Source organism: Alligator mississippiensis, chromosome 9, assembly GCF_030867095.1.
Source record: "Alligator mississippiensis isolate rAllMis1 chromosome 9, rAllMis1, whole genome shotgun sequence".
In the NCBI taxonomy this organism is placed as follows: domain Eukaryota; kingdom Metazoa; phylum Chordata; order Crocodylia; family Alligatoridae; genus Alligator; species Alligator mississippiensis.
The window spans coordinates 13,703,054-13,723,709 of NC_081832.1; the positions used below are offsets into that span (position 1 = coordinate 13,703,054).

The 20,656-nt window shown below is 45.8% G+C and overlaps 1 protein-coding gene across 3 annotated transcripts in view; it reads left to right on the forward strand.

The window, feature by feature from the left end:
- PTGIS (prostaglandin I2 synthase) overlaps window positions 1–20,656 on the forward strand; it is a 74,580-nt gene that overhangs the window by 1,783 nt on the left and 52,141 nt on the right. The window contains exons 1-2 of one of the 3 annotated variants that reach the window (XM_019484533.2): window positions 1,490–1,662; window positions 12,129–12,257. In XM_019484533.2, coding sequence (XP_019340078.2) covers window positions 12,256–12,257 — 2 coding nt within the window. In that variant the 5' untranslated portion in view covers window positions 1,490–1,662; window positions 12,129–12,255. Of the gene's footprint in view, window positions 1–1,489; window positions 1,663–12,128; window positions 12,258–20,656 lie in introns of those variants that run through there. The other 2 variants (XM_059733160.1, XM_059733161.1) reach the window with 2 other exon arrangements.

Below are 20,656 nucleotides of genomic sequence, written 5' to 3' on the forward strand. Positions count from 1 at the left end.
TAAAACCCCTGCTTTCCTTCAGTGCCTGGGCATATAATTTGCAGTGAAGTCAATAGAAAAATCTTTCAGTAGATGTGGGATCTTGCGCCATGAAGAGATCAGGCAGTCCTGTTTACAGGAGCAGGACTAAAGCACAGCATGAGAAATGGAAAACCAAAAGCGGTTCTTGCCAGGCCTCTTACCACAAACATGGTGGGGAAACTCGTGGACCTCTACAGAGCCCCAAGTGCTCTGTGCAAATTAACGATAGCACACTGCTCTTTTAGAGAAGCACTTCTCATACAGGCTAAGTACAGGCAGGGCTGGAAAGTATGCTGGGGAACTCTGATTTAACCTGAACCAGGAAGGGGTCTGGAACTGAAGTTTCAAAAACTGGTTTGACCTAAATTAAGTCTGATACTACTTTCAAACAGGTTTATCTTAAACTAGTTTCAACCATTTTGAAACTAGTTTATGTGCACTGAACTTCTATTCTGTTACAGGTTTAAACCACTTTCTGCTCACTTAAACTGGTTTATATGTAACTTCTGTCCCTAGCCCTGAAGATCTCTCAGCAATTCAGAAGGTAGGTCAGTCTATTCTTTCCATTGCACAGATGGGTAAACTGAGGCCCTGGCAAATCAGAACCCAGCTGCCTACATTCACTAGCCCATGTTCCCCATGGTGACATTTGAAATCAAATACATTGCCCAGGGCTTATCTTGGACTGACCCTGGCACTCTGAATAGTGCTGCTGCTTTGAAGACAGATGCAGGAGGGGCCATTGATATCATCTGTTGGGGGAAGAGTTGCAGAGAGACAGCTTCCCACAGCATAAACCTTCTAAGGCCATAACGGTTTCCTTTCCTGCCTGTCAGCTGTCTCACTCCTAGAGAGCTTCTTGCTTGGCCTTTCTTGTCAGGGAGTTTTAGTTAAATAGGTTTCTAATAAAGCCAGAATGGTAACACAACCAGAGAGAAAAGCCTGTTGGGGTTTAAACAAAGCCAGTCCCCTGAGCTGCTTTCTCGTTAACATCTGCTCACCTGTCACTGTGCTCAGCTCCTGCCCTGTGCCACAGCAGTACTCTAGCCCCACGGTTCTCAACATTTTTAGACCCAAAGCACCCTTCATTAGACTCCCAGCCCCCCTTGGGAAATGCCAGCTCTTAGCTTGCAATTGTTTTTTGATGACAAAAACATAACCAAGCAATTCTTCTGCTGCAGAGAACTCAGACTGCAGCAGGTCAGAATGGTTCTGACACTGGCTTTCTATTTGAAACCTCTGAGTTTATCTTGTGAATCATATGTAAGTGTTTGCATACCTAATAGTGCTAATAGTGCACAGCCCCCTGTGCTGCAAATCACCGCTCCAGCCCCTTCACCTCTTGGTGTGCAAAGTAGAGACTAATCCTTGATTGCTGGGGTCTGTGCAAAGATGCAGAATTCTCCAGATTGCTAAAGCAGAGCCTCAGCTGCTATAAATCACTGCTGACTTCTGCACAGTTAGGTTAGTTTGACCAGCTGAGGTCTTGGTTGTGGGGCACAGGGCCTGTGACGAACAATGAACTGTTGTGTGTGTTTGAACATCTAAGGTCTTTGACAAATGCTTTCTGGACCTTCATCCCTCTGGGCCCCTTGATAGAGGAAATCCACAAAGTGAAAGGTTCTGACCTTATGAAATAAGGTAAGTGAGACACCCTGGCAGTTTTGGATCAGTCTGTAATTGCTACTGTAGTTTCTCACTTACTCAGTTGTGCATCTTACTAACAGCTATGTATATGCCTGTCCTGCTCAGAAATGTGCTATCCCTGTCTGGCTACAATTAGAAATGAAAGACAGAAATTGGGCTCTGAGGAGTGTTTGGAGGAAAATCAGGATTTTCCAGGATGAGGGTTCAGCAGAGCCCTTCACCTTCCTCCCATGAAAGACAATGGTAATCAGGAAAATTAAGGTATTTAAATATACTAGTACCATTCAGTCCAGAGGATGTACTTGCTAGTATTTGAGCAGGAAGCTGTCAGGCAAGACCTCTGGGTTCTTTTCCTGCCTCCAATGCAGACTGTATCTGACCTTGCTCTTGCCATCCTCTGACTCCTTTTCCTTGCCTGCAATAGGGGTAAATAACACTTCCCTTCCTCCTTGGGACACTAGAAGGTACAATTAACTGTTTATTGCTGGCAAAGCCTTTTAAATCCCCAAGCAGAGGTAGGGAAAGAGTTACCGGGCATGTCTACATGAGATGCTTTACTGCACAGTAGACTAATCTACTACGCAGTAAAGTGTCAGTTTCTACATGTGCACAACATTTATTGCACAGTAAATCAGGCTAATGCGAGGTTTCCTAGTACCAAGAAATGCAGGTACTAGGTTAACTTTGCATTAGCTACTGTGCAGGAGTACATGTAGACAGCTGACTAGGAAATTGCTCCCACACAGCAGGGAGCAGGCAGGAACTGCTCTACTTGTGGGGCAGCTCCCAGACAGCTCCATGTTGAGCTAGGCAAGCTGCGCTTGGCACAGAGCTGCCCAGGACCTGCCCCACAAGTGGGACAGTTCCTGCCCACTCTATGCCAAGCTGAGCAATGATCTGCATGGGACTAGCAGGGAGCTGCCTCAGAAATGGGACAGCTCCCCGCACCTGCTGCCCCTGGAGCCCAGGCCTGATCCTTGTGCCGCCTGCCAGCCTCAGGGTTTGGCTCCCCTGCTGCAGTGACAGGGAAAACTTAATATTAAAAGCTGATTTCCAAAAAGGCTTTGGAGGAATGGTCTCTGGCCAGCCCTAGCTTTTCTTTAAAATGATGTGGTGGCTGGAAACGTCTATGCTGGGAAGCTTTTTCCCTTCGTCACAGGGCAACTACAATGCATTTTACAGTAGTTTTGCCCTGTAGTTATAGCTTCCACCTGCACACATTACATATAGAAATCCTGTCTGTTACTTCAGAAGACTGGTTTGTCTGAAAGTTTCCCCCAGGTACGCTGGAGGCAAGGGTGGATGGGCCAGACCCTCAGCAGACTGGAGGTTTACAGCAGCTACACATCTGGCTCAATGCATCTGCCAGCCTGAGGGAAATCATTCAACAACTTTGAGCCACAAAAGTGGCCCTAACTCTTGTCTGATGTTTCTTTGTAAGCCTCCAGTTCTTACCCCTTCAAACCTCTGTCTGGTTTCATCACCTAGGAAAACCCAGGCACCTCCTGTCCTGGCAGAAAGTGGATGATGGTTAAGCACTAATTTTTCTTGTGTACCTTTTGGCACATTTCTCTTATCTGTGACTTCAGGAAAAGTTGTAGGTTCACTCCAGCTTCCACTGGCACTAATGTTTGGTGTTGCTACTGATATTAGTAGGAGCAAAGAGAGAGAGAGAGAGAGAGACCAAGCAAGTGAGCATGTTGCCTTTGTCCAGTGAGAAGGGTAGAAGTGTACATAGCACTTCATGCCTTTCAAAGCTACTCACTGCTAAAGTGACTCAAGTCGGCATGAATAGAGCTCCTCTATGGGAAGGCAGTAGCAGAGAATGGATGCCAGAGAGGAGAAGAAAATGGCCTGCACTGAGCTGGCAGTGAGGCTTAATATGATCTGGCCTTGCTTGAAGTTTTAATCTAGGTGGTTTCAAGGCCCATAAGGAAGGGGTAGTCCTGATGTTTTGGGTATAAACGCCCTGAATGATTGGAGTTGGGCCTTGAATGCACCATCACAAAGCAGGGGTGTGCAGCCGCATGCACCTCGTGCTCCTTCTCCTAGCTGTACCATTAATTTGCCAATGTCTGTCACTCCTAGTGGCACTGTACATGTAACACAGCAGAACCACAGGACAGTTGCATCACCTGGACTAGGAGCAATTTCCTTGGAATAATGGGATAATAAAACCAACCCATGGCCATCTGCAACACCACACCCTGCTCTTTGCAGAGACTCATGGAATTGGTATCTGGGTTAATAATTATTGAGAGGAGGGATATATGAGATATCAAAATGCTGTACATACGTGCTGTACCCTTCTGTCCATATAGACCAGCACCTTCATATTGATGGAATAACATGGTTTTCCTTAAAGGGAACAACAAGGAATGACATCCATGAACCTGCTGGGGAGAAGCAAGGTGGGCATGGGTGTGTGTACATGCTCTGCCTCTCTAAATACTAGCTGTCTCAGCAGAGCGCAAAGTCTGCAAAGGTGTGGTGCTGCGGGTGAGCACTTGCAGAGAGGCTCAGAAAGTGCAGGAGTGAGTGAGGTGGAGAAGGAGAGTGCCTTGGTCATTTCTGATCCTCTTCATCCCTATATTTTTGGGGGGTTATTTGCCAGCTACTTTGGTCTCTAATGCATTTGAGTTGCTCTCAGTTTTGCCACCTTTTTAGGAGGATTCCTGTTGGCCAAGGATAGGTGGAGGGCAGCATGGTTTGCAGGTGCTTAGGATGCTTGAGCAATGTGGGCAAGGATGGAGCCATTCTCACAGCTCTGCCTTTCCTGGGAAACCCTCCTGCAGCAGGAGGTGTCTGCAGAGGGAGGTCTGCCAGGGAGTGGAGAAACTGGCCTGGAGGCCTCAGCTGCTCATGTAGAGGCCTGAGGAGGTGCAAATGACACTTGACAGTATGAGCTCAATCCCCCGCTATGTACCTCAGGGAAATGAAACAACCAGCAAAGTGCTTGGCACCATGAAGGAAAGAGCTGTAAATTTTCTGCAATTAATGTGATTTGAACAGATGCTTAAAAATAGTTATGCTGACTGACTCACTTCAGACCATGATGAGGAAGAAGATACTTTTATTGCGGTTTCCGAGGAATTACATGGGTAAGCAAAAAACAGCAGGGCCACTATATTCTGTGAATTCCTATTGGCTTCTCAGCTGCCACAGAGGCTTCAGCAGGGTTATGCTACTGCTGGTGCTATAATATTCTGATGAGGCTGTTAACCTTGGGAAGATGCCATTTCTTCTCCCTAGCAGTTCTTTTTCAGCACGTATAATATAACTGAACACCAGAATCACCACACGTGTCTACCTGAGTTTGAATCCAGGGATTGGAAGCTCTGCACACTTGTCCTGCTTCTGTGAAACAATAGGCAATGATGGGTTGTCAGAGGATGGATAAGGCAGAGTTGGCAGATGACAAGGAGCAGTAAATGTCTTCTCAAGCATCTTGCATATTTGGAAGTAGCCAGAACACACCTGTGATGCTTAAGGTTATATGAACATCCTAAAGTGAGGGTGCCTGATTCCTCTCTTTTATATGGGGAATGGTTTCCAGGAGACTGCTAAAGCATGCAGGGAAATGCATCCTGGAAGTTGTGGTCTGAACCTAGCTAGGAAAGAACTGGGATTTCCACTGGATGTGCCTGCCTGGAGCACCCACCCATACAAGCAAACCAGAGCAAAGGATCCCTATAGCAGGAGCAGAAGTCTGTCACAAAGGCAGCACTTCCTTAGGTTTAGCAGAACAACTGTGTGGACATGAACTGTGTTGGTAGTGAAGTGAACAAAAGTTCACAGATCTAAGGATTAACAGCTGTGAACAGGGACATTAAGGTTCTCAAAGCTGGAATCCAGTTCTTCGCTGTGCAGAACAAACTTCATAAAAACAGTCTAAAGTTGCCACCTGCTGGCAAAGCAGAGCTAGGAAGGCCTAATGCAAATTGTTGGGGAGAAGGAACAAAGTTATGCCTTGTACAAAGCGCAGAGGCACAAATCTTTGGCCTTTGCTCTGACAAGTGGTGAGTGGTGGTCTGGAGATTTCCTCAGCTTGTGGAAGTCCCTGGGGAGTGCAGAACCAGCAGGCATCCAGTCTTACTGGCTTCCTGTGTGCGGGATGTTGCCAGGGCGCTTTAGCCCCCATTCCTCCATGGAGTCACCTTCTGGCTGCTCTTGGCTGTTTTCCAGGCCACTGTAAAATCAGTGAGCTGCCCCTTACTCTTTTGTGGCCCCTCTGCTCTGCCGGTGTATGCTGGTGCAGCTGAGAGACTCTGGGAAAAGAACTCGTCCATTTGACCAAGGGCACAACCTTCATTGCCAGCATTAATGATGGTATTGCAAGAATCACATTAGTTGGAGTGAAATTTCTGAATCACTGAAGTGGCTTATAGGCCTACCTCTCCCAGAAAGCCAGTAAGCCAGTATTTGGGTTCCTAAATCACTTGGGTACTTGTATCCTTGTTTTTTATTTTGTTTTGTTTTTTTGCCCCAGGGCATCTTTTAATTTCCTTCAGGTCTCATCTCCTGCACTGTATGACACTATGGGCAGAAGGTCCAGTACCTCATTACAGTGAAACTCCCCTAACTGACATGAGAAATTGTATTGAGATTTCAAAAATGCATATGTAATGCGTATATCGGGGTGTCAAACTCCTCCTAGGCTCTAGGTGAGATCTGAACCATGGGGACTCCTCTCAGGTGGGATCCATGGGCCTGCAGTGGGGTTGTGTTCAGGTGGCAGTGTAGGTTTGGGGACCAGGCAGCAGCACGGGATTGTGTTCAGACTAGGGGGAGATCCAGAGGCCTGCCACTGATGCCCATGTCCACTGGGGTCCAGGGACCCCACATTCTGTGGCAGGATATGCTCCTGTCTCCTCCTAGTAGCTTGCTACCAATAGCCAGATAGAAGAGCAGTGTGGCGGGCTGTATGGTTGACACCCCTGGCATATATGAAATAGCAGCCATTCTCAGTGTAGCCATGGTAACTACATATTTATGGGTAATTATGCATGATTCCTTCAGAAAATGGAGGCCCTCTGCCTCACATTATGAGGTCTAGATTTCAGAAACAAAAGTGTGTGTGCTAATGTCGTATATGTGGAGAGAGAGCTGGTAATTTGCACGCTTTACTATGACTGACTGAAGATCTTTAAATATCTGGCTAGTAATTCTCCTACATCTAATCTGCAATGTCTGACTTTGCAGAAAAGATCATGCCCAGGGTTAAGTGAACTACATGTCTACATCATACAACTGCAGGCAAATGTGAATAGTCAGTTGTACGTACAATTACCGAGTTTTGCGTGTAATCATTGAATTGCTAGGTCAGCAATTGCATGTGCATTAGGTTATAATGGAAAATATAACCATCTGTCAGCCAAACAAAAGATCCCAGACATATCTTAATGCTTAATAACCTGGAAGCAATCAAAGCTGCAACTCGATCTTTGATTCCTTTCCTGAACAAATAGACTTTTGTTGTCCGAGGGTTAGAAAGTACCTTTGGAAAGGTTATAAGCTGCGGTTGCACAAACCCAACAGAAGATGGAGACACGAGATGGTCCCACAGCTGCGAGAAATGATTATCTCCTGTATGTGAATGCTAGTGCTTTCTTATATTCTCTAACCAGCGTCACTGACTGAATCCTTATGCTTCTGGGGAGAGGAAAGAATGGGAAGTTAAACTAGGCTTCCTCACATGCTCTTGATAACTGTCTGGACACAGACAGATCACAAGGACCAGTTGTGTTACCCACAACCAACTTGTAACACATAGGAAGTTAGCCTGTGTCATTACCAGGATTTAAGATTTTTGTGTTTGATCATCACAAATATCCCAGCATGGAGTCCTGCTTTTGCTAAAATCACTGGGGCCAGGCTTTCACCCTGTGAATGCGACTGTTTCACCAAGTGAAACTAAAGGGTCCTTTGCAGAATCTCGCCAAAGTAACAGCTGAATTTCTAATCACTAAAATTCACTCTGGAAACTCAGTCCTGGGAGTTGTGTTCATCCAGGTAAAGGACAGAGTCGAACCGTGGGAGCTTCGTCTCCCATGCTCCGTCTCCACGCTCATTACAGGCAAAAACTTGAAAGCTGCTTACAGAGGAGTGACAGCCCACACACACATTGGTGAGCACATGGGGCATATTTTAAAAAACACTGCTTCAGTTTAGGGTGAAGTAAACCCCTGTGTCGTGTACTCCCATGTCAGAGCCTGATCCTTACCTGCCGCTCCAGCGATGGGGAGGGCAGAGCGAGCTGCTGGCAGGCAGAGCAGTCCCTGAGCTGCGGAGGGGGGAAAGGGGGCTGGTGCTTTTCTCTGCAGCAGCAGTGGTCCCTCCAGGTGGCCCCCACCAGCAGGCACCCAGCTCGGGCAGTCCCAGGAGGCACCGCAGCCATGGAGGGAAGCACCGGGCCCCTGCGCAGCTCAGGCAGACAGGCTCCAGGGAGCAGGGATCAGGCTCACTTTTTTGTGGTTTTCTTTTTTTCTTTTCTTCTGTGAAGCCTGCCTTCCCGGGCTGCCTGCACAGCCCCTGAGCTGCACAGAGCCTGGTGCTTCCCTCCATGGCTGTAGGGTAGGAAACCAAAACTCCTCGGAGGTGTTTTACTTTGCAGCGCCCCAAAGTCATTTAAGGCGCATTATGCCACTGAACATGCTACAGCAGCTGGAATTAACGTGCAGTATGCCACCGAATAGGCAAACAACAATGCCATTAAAGCGGTGAAAGGCATTTAACCTACTTTAAAGTGTCGTCTACAAATGCTCATAACTTTGAATAACCAGTCCTGAGAGTGCCACCATCAGCTCTGGATAATTTACAAGTACAAAGTGACATGAACTTCCTTGGAGATGTGACTAGTTCAGAGTGATTTGCTGAGTTCTCCTCAAATGATCTCTGCATGGAAAGGAGTTTATCAAACTTATATGCACACACAGAAGACACTGGATTGGGATTTGAGGGACCTAGGTCCAAGTCTCAGCTTTGAGGCAGCCATACTATCTCAAGCCTTTGGCATGTTCCTCTGTGCCTCAGTTTCCCTATCTGTGGCATGAAGATGATATTTCCTCCTCCCCCCCCCCCCCGACTCTTTGCCTGTCTGCTCAACTTAAACTCCAAGTTCTTGGGTAGGAGATCTTGGTTGCTAGGTGGACAGTATCTGTTCAGCACTGACACAAGGGAACCCTGATCTCAACTGGGGTGTCCACGTGTTGTTGCAAAATGAACAAGCAAAAATTATCACATAAGACTTGACCTCACTTGCATGGTTTTGTTCAAACATTTAGGGCATTGGACTATGTAACAGGGTACCCTAGCCCTGTTACCAGAAAGCAGGCTGGCCCCATTAAGACCAGAACTTTTTGGGCACAGCCTGCTCACAGAGTAGGGGTTAAAAGCTGAGCCTTGCTGGCTCGTCAGGTGATCAGAAGTGGGCAGGCCAGAACTATAAACCCTGGGCTGAGCTGGCTAAAGGGAGTTTTGGCTGCAGAGGGGGTGGGCTTCTGATGACTCCCAGAGAAACTGCGGCAGCCCCACAAGAATGAGCACAGCAGACACTGGAAAGCAAAAGCACTGAGCCATGGAAAACAAGAGCTGGCAGCCTGCCTTCCTTAACTTTATTTTGGTTACAGCCCATGGGCTTACTTGTTTGTGTTTGATTAGTAAACCGGTGGTTTGTGGTTGAGGCTTTAGGGGAGCAGGCAGCCTCATTAGTGCCTTGGCGCAGTCATAAAAGGCCAAAGGGCCCAGTGCACTAGTGGGTGCAGCTGTACAGGGCCAGAGGCCCAGAGCTGGCTGCAGGAAAATAGGACTTTGAAGCTGGGTCCTAGTGGGTGGATCTAGGCTAGTAGCCCAAGCCATAAGAAAGGGGCCAAGCCTCAGGAGTCAGAAGACCCAATGGTGCCCAGGGGTGCAGTGTGAAGGGGGGCAGAAGGTCTGGTGCTGTAGTGAGCACAAAAGTAGGGACACGGGCCCAGAGAGTACTAAAGGGCTGGAGCCTCAGAGTCAAACCCTGGTGGGCCTAGCTAGAGAAAGACGGGGGTGAGAAGCCCGTGGTGGCTGACAGCCCCAACATAGATGTACAAATAACATCTGTGAGGTGTGGGGCACATACGGGGGTGGTTGGAGCGTGCAAGGACAGCCCGAGTCATCGGTCATACAGTGGGTAGTCTCCTGCTTGTAAGAACAGCTAAACAATATTTACATCAAGATGTGACAGGCGAGTAAAGGTGGGATACAGGACAAAACACAGGAATGAAGCATTAAAGGACTTTGAGGGTGCCCCTCATAGGCGGCAAAAAAAAACTTCTAGGGATGGCAAGTGTTAGAGGCTAGATGCAAGAATGTATCGCTTTAGCCCACAGAGAGAAAAACCTGGGCATGCTTCATGCTGAGAAGCAGAGTTCCTCCTTGCATGTTTGGCAAATTTTGGCCCCAGAATTTGCATCTGCTTGCCTTGGCCTACTGCTAGCTCTGTTTATCCCTTATCTTTTACTTGTCTAAACTTATCGTATTTGGATTGATGTGATGTACACCAAAATGTAGGAAGGCCCAGTGGAAGTGCCTGGATAGCTTACAGAGGTACAACTGTTGTGCCATGTCTTGCATGTGCTGTGTTCCTGGGTTTCAGACTGTGTCCTCAAGCAGAATTTGTGTCCTAGCTGCTCTGCACCTCTGCATTTCAATGGTAGGTCCTTACTCCTGTGAGTTGTCCCAGTTTGTTGTTGAGACTGAACGGTGTCTCCAGTATTGATGAACTGCTGTGTGGAGTTCCCCTTCCAGGTTCATATCTGTGCTACTCCCTGCCTGAATGCAGAACGAAATAAACAGGGTTATTGAAGAAACAAAGACAATATAGCCCAGATAAAGCACATCCTCTCAAGCACAGTAGCCATGAAAAATCTCTGCTCATAAAAGGAAATTCTTGCAGGGTCTGATTTCCAGTCGTCCTGTTGACATGGTCCAGGACCAAGTGATCCTTAAGTGGTCCCACAGAACCCTAACTCTGGCCTGGGTCTGAACATGGATGAATTAAGGAACAGTCCACGGAAGGAAAAAGCCTAGGGCCTGAGACCCATTGGGTTGTGATTGAGACCCAGTCAGCTGACTAACCATGATGCAGTCACTTCAGGTGGTTTCTGAAGCTGGGACCTGCACCCTCTTTATATGCTAATGTAAGATGCAGAGCTGCCCCTCCTTTCCTTAATTTTTCTATCTCCAGCTTGGGTGATACCTGGCTGTGAGCTCTGCAATGAGTCCAGGTATTTCCTGGGTCCAGATATCCACAAAGAGGATGCCTTAAAAATTAAAACTCGAGTTTGCCTCTTCAGTATCTTAAAGGCAAAAGAGACCCAGACAGCCTCAGCTTTACACTTGAATATTTGTAGGCAAATACTGAAGACTGTTAGGCACTAGTCTGACTTATGCTCATACTTTGGCACGTAAGGCCTGCTTTCCAGATGGGATGAGACCTGCATCATGCAGGTATCAAATTTACACCTAATTTGTTACTGCATAGCAATGCATGTGTAGATACCTTACCGGGCAGTACTGCTGTGAGTGTTAACTGGTTTGGGATTAACTTTAGTCCCAAGTCAGTCCACATGCAGCATTAATGTGCTTTAACACCTACACATGTAGAAGCCAACCTATTCCTGCTTACTATGGAGTAACTTACTGCGTAGTAAATTTAAGTCAGCATAAATGCATTTTTAGACATGCCCTGTGTGTACTTCTTTGATGCCTATATGGCTGAAAACTTCTGCTTAATAGTAACCATTATATGTAATACTTAAAGTATTAAATACCCATTTTATTATACAATCTTTGGCATATTGAAGCAGAGACCATTTGACTGGCCATCTTTTAAAAATTCAGGGCTATATTCCCAGTTAGGATCTGACCCTATCATTTCTTTCTTATGATTCAGAGAATAGTTCATTAAAAAACTCCCTGCATACTATTAAGCTGCAGAGTGAAGCTTCCCCTTTCTGTAGCGGGTCTGTCACTTCTGTAGAAGCTTTGTAAACAAGATAAATCCTAACTTTTCCAAGAAAGTAGTTTCAGAACTTGGAAGAAAAATTGGGGCTTTAAGAACTTGAGCTGCAAACATTTCAACAGGCTTAGTGTGGTATTTTATGGCTTAAAAAATGCTGTAGTCCAGTAGTTTAAACAATGAGTAACCCCCTTCAACTATTTAGTGCATGTTACTTGGCTATGTGTGCTCTGCATTCCCAGTACATTTACAATTTAAGAATATAGGCTGGTTCTGGTGTCTGGTGGTGGAAATAATTTATGTTGCTCTTTGGCAGGACAAAAACTGACCATCTTTTGACTTAAACAGGTGCAGAAAATGCCTTTATTCAGACAAGATCTTAATTCAAACTTGAGCAAGAAACAGGAACATATGGTGCCTAACTAAGGCATTCAGACCTTAATCACAGTTACACATCCTCTTTTCATAGTGCCCTGCTTCTGCACCTGTTGAAGACCCTGGCAACAACTTTAATACCAATGGAAACAACATTACAGCCTTAAGAAGAAACATTGGCACAAAGGAAGTGACCAGGACGGAGGCTGAATGGCCCTAAAATGTATGTGGCATCATTATTTGTAAAGCTATGAATATGAAGCAGAACTTCTCCTTTAAATGTCATTATTCCAGTGCTATAAATGTTTATGCAAGAATGATGCATTTTCCCTGGATTCCCTCCTATTTCCTCCTGATATTTAAACACTCAAAACCTACCACAAAGTTCAAGTTTTGCTGCTCTTTTAGATGTGGGGCCAGGCCCCTCCATTGTGGATAACTCCAGAGAAGCCTGCTTTCTTGCTCTGAGCCAAAATTCAGTCCCAGTATAACAGACAAATTAGGATTTAATTTCACTGAGCAGATGTGATGTTGGCCAGGATCAACAATGCCTTGTCTTTTCATGGAGACTGCTCCGACAAACTTTCCACTGCAGCAGCAGAACCCTTCGCTTCTGACTTAATATTGTCTGCTGACTGCAGGGACAGAGGAAACAAAATGGCCCTTGAGTGATCAGAAAGGATCCCCAGCCTCCCTCACAACTGGAGGGTGAAGGTAGCTTCTGAATTCCAGCCCTGAGCATATAGTGGGAGCCAAGGTTTTCTTTTTCCAGCACTGTTATTGCAGTGAGTCATGTAAAGCCAACAGGCTGCTGCTGTTTTGATGTTTTATGAGGCCTTCCTTCTGCACAAGGTTGGTCCTGATCCCTTGAAATCATTACTGGAGGTCCCGCAGACTTCAGTAGAAGCAGGGTTGGGTCTTTCATTTGGACTGGTCAGATAAACCACATAAAACTGCCAGTGCTGTTATATTTCCCTGGAATGTCATGAGGACTTTAATAAACCAAATAAACAGCTTAAGGTTTTAAGAGCCTGTAGACGAGATAAAACGGCTGTCAAATAACAGTTCTATCAAGCAAGGTGTCCAGCCAAGGATGATGTGGGGAAGAGAGAAGGAAAATGGAGTTATAATAGGGATATGATGGACATGAATTTCATGCCAGACCCTGTAGGTCCCGCTGGAGACACCTTGCACTCACTGAAGCCACGTGTGGCCAAACAAGGTGAGATCCTGCCTATTTACTTGGACTGGGTTTATCTTGCCCTGCTAGCGGTTCCATTGACTTCAATAAGCTGCTTTATGCAGTGAAGTGCTCCTAAAAATATGAGGTTCAGGATCTGGCACAAAGCATTTAGTTGCAACTACAGGCCTGATTTATATTTAAATTACTGCAGTTATGCTCACAAATGAGGTACTGAAATATGAAATCTTAGCTAGTTGCTTGTGCTATTTTCCAGTCTGTATGTCCACTCCCAAAATTTAGACTGCAATTCTTACTGGGGTATGGAAGAAATATCTAACCTCTTCTCTGAGACCATTGCAAGCAAAAGCCAGATCCAAGACAGTCAGTTCAGTGGTAATGAGTCTAACATAGGATCTGTCTTTGGTTAATAAGAACTCATGTATGACCATAGTTCTGGATCAGCAAAATAAGAGAATAGTAATGAGGTTTCAGCACTAGATGTATTTAATTCACTTTTGAAAAGGACTATTTAGGAGCCCAAATCATCCTGGAGATCACTTAGTCCTTCCAGAAAGGCCACCCAAAAGGAAATAAATGAGGCAACATCCTATACTTAATCTGTGATAAAACCAGGTGAAAAAAAAAAAGCTCTAGCTATATCCTCAGACCAGCCTGGCCCCTGATCATTAGGGGTAAGGTTTTGCTACCCGTACACACTCTGAGTTATACATTATCCCATGACAACTCCATCAGATCAGAGGGTTGGCTTGTGCAGTCAGAAACTACTCATCACCATGGCATTTCTGTGATGCATGGGGCTTATATGGTCCTATTATCACAGTATCAAAGAACCTCACAATCTATTTATGCGCCTGAGACCTCCAGGGGAGCAGGGCAGGGCTATTGCCCCCATTTTCCAGCTGGGGAGCTGAGACACAGGAAGCTCTTAGGTTTCAGAGGAAGTTTGTGACACAGCACAAATGGGAGCTAGATTTCCTGAGCTGTGGGATTAAAAAAAAAAAAAAAGCAACACCTAGCAACAGGCTATAGAAACCATTTTTGTTTTAAATGTGCCCAAAAGGCATTGTTTGGAAAGCCTTTGGAGAGTGACACAAACCAGGAATGAGGTTTTGTTTTCTCTAAAGGAAATCAGAGGCCAAAATAAACCTTCTGAAGTGGATGAAGGCTGCAGTCTTTGCAAGACCACCTGGAACCAAGGCCCGTTACCATCACTAGCCCCCCAGTGAAGTGATGAACTCAGCCTTCAGATAAGGCTTGATGTCAGAAAGAATAATTTTCCATTGTAGCTCCGTCGTTTCAGCTCCATTCCTCTGGGAAGGAGCAGACCCCAAGTATCTGGGGAGTTCTGCGTTATTTCAGAGAGTGTATTTTGGCAGCGCCTCTTCCTTTTCCTAACATATCAGTGCTTTCCTTGATAAACATATTTCTTATGACCATGAGTAAGTGGACAGTTTGCTAAAGCTGTACTGAAAGGGAGCCACGCTATGGGTCTATTATTTGGAGATAACTGGAAGATCCCTCCAGGCACTGCCAAGAGCCCCAGAGATGGCATCACCTGCCCAGCTCCAAGGGACTATTTTCATGGAGCTCCTCATAACGTGAGAGTCGCATGTACTCCCTTCAAACCAGGTCCTGTGAAGCAGACATGTAGCAGAACTCCAACAGTGACACTAGTTTTAATGTTGTGGGATATCAGGTAGGTTATCATATGGTCGCTGTTAGGAGCCAGATCTTGAGAGGTGTTTGGCTCTATTATTCCCACTGACTTCAGAAGGAGCCTAACTGGAGTGAAAGGATTTCTGAATGGCTTGGGCACCAACTTATAGCTCAGAAAAATCTAGCTCCCATTTCTGCTGTGCCACAGACTTCCTCTGAAACCTAAAAGCTCCCCAAGTCTCAGCTCCCCACCTGGAAAATGGGGGTAATAGCCCTGTCCTGCTTCACTGGAGGTCTCAGGTGCATAAATAGATTGTGAGGTTCTTTGATACTGTGATAATAGGATCATATAAGCCTTGTGTATCACAGAAATGCCATGGTGATGGTAGTTTCTGACCGCACAAGCCAACCCTCTGATTTGATGGAGCGGTCATGGGATAATGTATAACTCGGAGTGCATAAGGGGTAGCAAATCCTTACCCCTAATGATCAGGGGCCAGACTGGTTGAGGATATAGCTAGAGGTTTGTTTTTTTTTCCACCTGGTTTTATCACTGATTAAATGCAATACAATTTATACAATTCCACTGTTTGTACAGAACTAGAATTTGCTGCAGTGCAGGTGCTGGAGACTGGGCTTTCTGTAATGCCTTTCTTTGCCTTGCTCAATCAAATCTGGCTGAAACCAATACAGTCCTACAAAACTTTTCCATTGCAGCGAAACAGCAGTTGTTTTCTGTTGCTTTTTTGTTGGGACACTGTTACATGGAAGCACTTTTTGATCAGCTTGTTACCTTGTTCCCTGGAGTAGGGGCCCTGGTTTTGGGTAAGCATTTGTCCCTGGGCAAACTGGCATCAGACAAGCTGATGTGCTGGCAACAGAATCTTCCCAGCCTCTGGTTACTAAGAGGTGGCTGGTTTGGATCTGGCGAGTCACTCCTTAGTAGTGAAGGAGCTTTGTTTTTTGTTCTTTCTGTCCCTTGTAGAGACAACAAGGTGATTTTCCAATCAAAATGTTCCTCTTCCTCTCAGGAATCATACAGGGTCTCTTCCTGCCAGGGCAGAAGTGCCTGCTATGGAGTTTAAGAGCCATGGCATTTCTAGCAGCGGGGTGGGGGACAGTGTTACAACTTGTGTAATTTATTTTCTTCACCTGCTAGTTCTGTTTCTGGGCAGTGCCTTTACTTGGCTTCTCTGAAAAAAGCTGGTGGATACTAGTTCGCAATCCTTTTTTAGTAGACATCTGACTGGTTGCTTGTAGTGTGGCTGCATGCACAGCTCTAGTTACTGTGCAAGCCAATTAAGTGGGTAGGTATACTCTTCATACTTATATATGCTAAAAAGTACACTCTCAGAGCATTGTCTGATTCTATTTTCTCACTTGTAAACAGGGTAATGTAGTACATAGCTATTTCCAGGGCTTCTATGATGCTTTGATGAAGCAATATAAAGGGCTTTAAGATCACTAGGTTGAAGGTACTTTGGAAGAACAAAGCCTTACCTTCCTTATACAGTGAAATACAGTGCTTTCTAGAGAATGAAAGAGAATCTACACTCTTCAAGTTGCTATTTAGCTCTGATGAGCCCCTGCCATATAGTGCTCCATATGGAAGCATTATCCTTATGTATTGCCTGGAAGCCATGTAACAGTACTGGTTGGTGGTTGTTTTTCCCCCCTCGTCTTTCCCCTTGAGACTTCTGCTTTTTGGCATCCTGTTTATCTGTAGTTGCTTCACTTTATGCTTGCCAGGACTGTACCTATTTTCCCTGGTTTATCTATGATTCATGGAACATTGCTGCTCCACCCTGTAAAGATAATGAGATCTCTGTTCTTACTCAGAGGACATTTGCTGAGTTTAAAGAAACGTGGCTGAATACACTTCTGCCAATAGGTATTAGAAAGGGAGTGAGCAAGGGCTGATTGGCTAGTGCATATCCTATGGCTTAGAGAAGATAAAACATAAGGTGTAACTAGACAAAATGGTGACCTAGGGAATAATTATAACAGCAGAGGGACATTCCCCTGAAAATCCAGAGCATTTAATGAGCCCCGTGAGCTTATGCAGCTAACTGATTAATTCAACAATCCCATTTACCAAGGATTCTTTCTGCTTTGACTAGATGAATGCATGTGATGAATGCATTCTCTCTCTCCTGACTGCTGCTGCCAGGTGCTGTCCTGGAAGTGAGACAAGCTCCTGCCCACTCCAGCTAAGTGGCTTGGGGGCTGCATTCACTGGGCACTGGGGCAGCAGTGGTAGTGACCAGGGGCCATGTTCTTGGGCTGGCAGGAAATACCCAGGGGGAGCAGGCAAAGAGAGGGAATGCACCTGCCTATTGCCACCACTGTTGCAATTTGGGGCTGAGTACAGCCCCATGCAACCCAGCTGGAGCAGGTGGGAGCTCCTCCTCACCCCCTCAGCCCAGCAGCAGGCAGGGGAGAGGATGGTGGTGGGGAGAGGAAGGGACGCACCTTTGAGCACAGAGGGGAAGAGAGGAAATGCATATTGAGACTTAAATCCCTGGCTGCTGCACCTCCAGCATGGTCGGAAAGAGGGGTGCAGCCTTGCCACTGCACCCCCTCTGGATCTGCCCCATGTCCTCACTCCTTTTATCCCTGGTTCTGTGACATGTTTCGTTCTGTGACTCTGACAAGTCTCCTAGGGTCAAAGTCTTAACAAAACAAGTGTGTCTTTGAGGGCACAAGTGGGGCACTCTGAGTCAGACCTGCCATATAACTGTTCTCTTCTTTTGTTTGCCATCTGTCAATGGGAGATATCAACACCGAGCTGTCTAAAAGCAGTCTTGTGAAACAATTAGTAGCAAAACTCTTTTTCTGTGGCTCCTTTATTTGGAGAATGTCCTCCTTTGCTCTTGTGAGAGGAAGAGAATCACAGGTTGCCCTTTAGGTCTTTTGCAGACTTTTCTATTAATTAAAATGTGTTATTTTTTTCTCTTATTATAGCAAAGGAGAAAGTAGTAGAATTGCAGGGGGAGTAAAAGGGTGGGCATAAATCAGTTGGAAGCAACAGGCTTGCTTCTTCACTCCTGAAAGGAAGCCTGGCCAGAGGTCAGACTTCAAAATTAACACAAAACCTGCCCAAGGAAAGCACAATGATAAAAGTGCCTCATTCTGCCTGCATGGAAAAGATACTATTTTAAAAATATCTCACTTCCCATTAATCAGTGAGTACAGGAAGGGAAGGGAGACCATTCAGGAGAATCAATTATAGTAACATTTAACAAACCCTCATAGTTTCCAGCCCCACTGCAGATCATAGACTGCAAGGCATGGATTCACTTTCTGCTGCTCATTCACAGGCCCAGTGCAGCCATATCTGAGTTATAAAATTGCACATAGAAGCTTAAATCCCCACATTAGGTACATACTGGCTGCATCTACACGAGACACTGCACAGTCATTACTGCACAGTCATTTAGTATTTGTATACACAAGTACTAAATAACTGCTCAGTAACTGGAGTTACTGCTCAGTAGCATTGCTGACCAGCTTTTAGGTGATACTGACTGTGCAGTGGCTTGTTACTACTGTGCGGTAGATTCGGGTGGGCAGGGCAGCCATGGGGTGGGGGGCTAGAGGAGCAGGGAGGGTGGAGGGGCTCATGGTACAGCCTCCCATGCAGTGGGGGGCAGTGGGGGGCAGCGGGGATCAACCCTCTGCCAGGCAGCAACTGGTGAGTCAGGGTTTTTTTTAAAGGGCCGGGAGCTGGGGTGGGCGGGGCAGCCATGGACGGCTGAGGGAGTGGGAGGGGGCCAAGGGGGGCTGGGGGAGCAGGCAGGGGATGGGGCTTGGCAGGAGTCTCCTACTTATCAGCTCTGAGTCTGGCTCCAGCTCCATGCTGCAGCAGGCAGGGACTGCCCGAATTGTCAAAGCTCTCTGAATCTCTTCTGAATCAATTCGGAGAGCTTTGAATCAATTCAGACCTTTATATTGGACCCCTAATTCAATTCCAGTTTGGAGATTCAGCCACCAAATTGGGCCGAATCTCCTGCAAATCGAATCAACACCCGAAGTTTCACACAGCCCTACTGCCTACTGGCTAGCCCCATACTGAAGTACCCTTGTGTCTGAGCCAGCTCCTCTGCAGCACATTAAGCCAGGTCAGAGCAGCCCTGGGCTGGCAGGCTGGCCCCTGGGGCTCCCTGCTAGCTGGGGCGGCTCTGCCTCAACTTGATGTGCTGTGGTACAGGGCATATGTGCAAATGGCATGCCCAGGAGCAAGAAAGTCTGAAACAAACTGTGCTGGAGTTTATTCAGTCATGCTAATTCATGTGTAGATGCACCTAGTGAAGATGCAGTTGCTGCAAGACCAGTCTCCTGATCAACAGAAAAGTATAAACATTTATTTTGATGATGATGGCTGACAAATGACTGAGACTGGTTATCTAAGGTTTGGAAATCTATCACTAGCAAATCCTGATAGTTTTCAGCCCTTTCCAAAGGAAACACAATCAAGCAGTAAAAAATCAACTGGAGAGTTGGACTGCAGCGTTTACAACGTATGCAGCGCTGCATCAGAGATAAAGGGGTTTTGCATTTAATAAAATACGGGGCAGGATCCCTGCCACCTGCTGAAATCTCTTGGGATTCCTCTGCACTGAGGTGTCAGCAGGCCACAGCAACAGTCCTGAGCAATGTCATTGCTTGCTCTCAGTTGCACGAGCCAAGCCTGGAAGCAGTGATTTTCTATCCTTCACATTTGAGAAGAAAGCTTGAAAAAGGAGGGAACCCTGGTTTCACAGATGAGCAACAAATAAAAAAAGCCCCAAAGTTTATACAGTGGTAAAATCTCATGATTTTTAAGACAATCTCATGGCTTTTAGGGCCTGAGTCCTGCTTTTATTGTTTATTTTGTTGAGGTGCAGCGATGAGTGATCCAGCTGGTACGTAACCAGAGGGAGAAGCCATGCACATTGCAGCCAGCACAGTGTAGGCTTGGGATGCACTACAAAGCTTTGCTGGCATAGCCATGTTGGCTGGGGGTATGAAAAGACGCTAGCAAAACTCCTGGTGTGGACACAGCTCTGGTAACAACAGAGGGTTTTTGTTGGTTTAGTTTATGTCAGTCGGGGAGGTAGTGTAGCTATAGCAGGCAAAAAAACCAAACAAAACTCACCTCATGTTTTCCCAGGCAGTTCTGGATGTTTAATTTGCAAATGTTCCTTTAAAAGATCTGCTTGTTTTATTTTGGCTGTAGAATAACAACATATGCGATAGGGAAAGTTTTATTCAAATTTAAACAATTCTGGGAAGTGCAGTGAAAAAATACAGCAACCCCTGGTTGGAGTTCTTAAGAGAGACGTGACCTCTTTCCCCTTGATTCCTAAATTATTTTTTTAATGGTTAAAATAATAAGCTTTGAGCATCTGAGAAAGGCACAGGACTGGGAGATGGTACATGTTTGCAGAAGGCCTGGTAGATTGTGTCATTTCCTTCCTATTCTCCTCTTGTGCCTAACAGAACACAGATATCTGGAAAAATACCATTGCGATGAACAAAATCTTAAAGAAAATCCTAATGGATGATTTTTCTTTCCTCCTCACCAACTTTTATTTTTGCTCAAGCTCTTGCAAGGGAAATGGGTAATACACTTGATGTTAGCCAACAGACCAAGAAGCAACAATAACAGTAGATTCACACAGCCTGCTAGAGTCAGGAGAAAGCAGCACATTTTCAAAGCAAGTGAAACCTTGATCAAAACCTAGACAAATACAAAATTGTACCATGAAGAAGAGTATAAA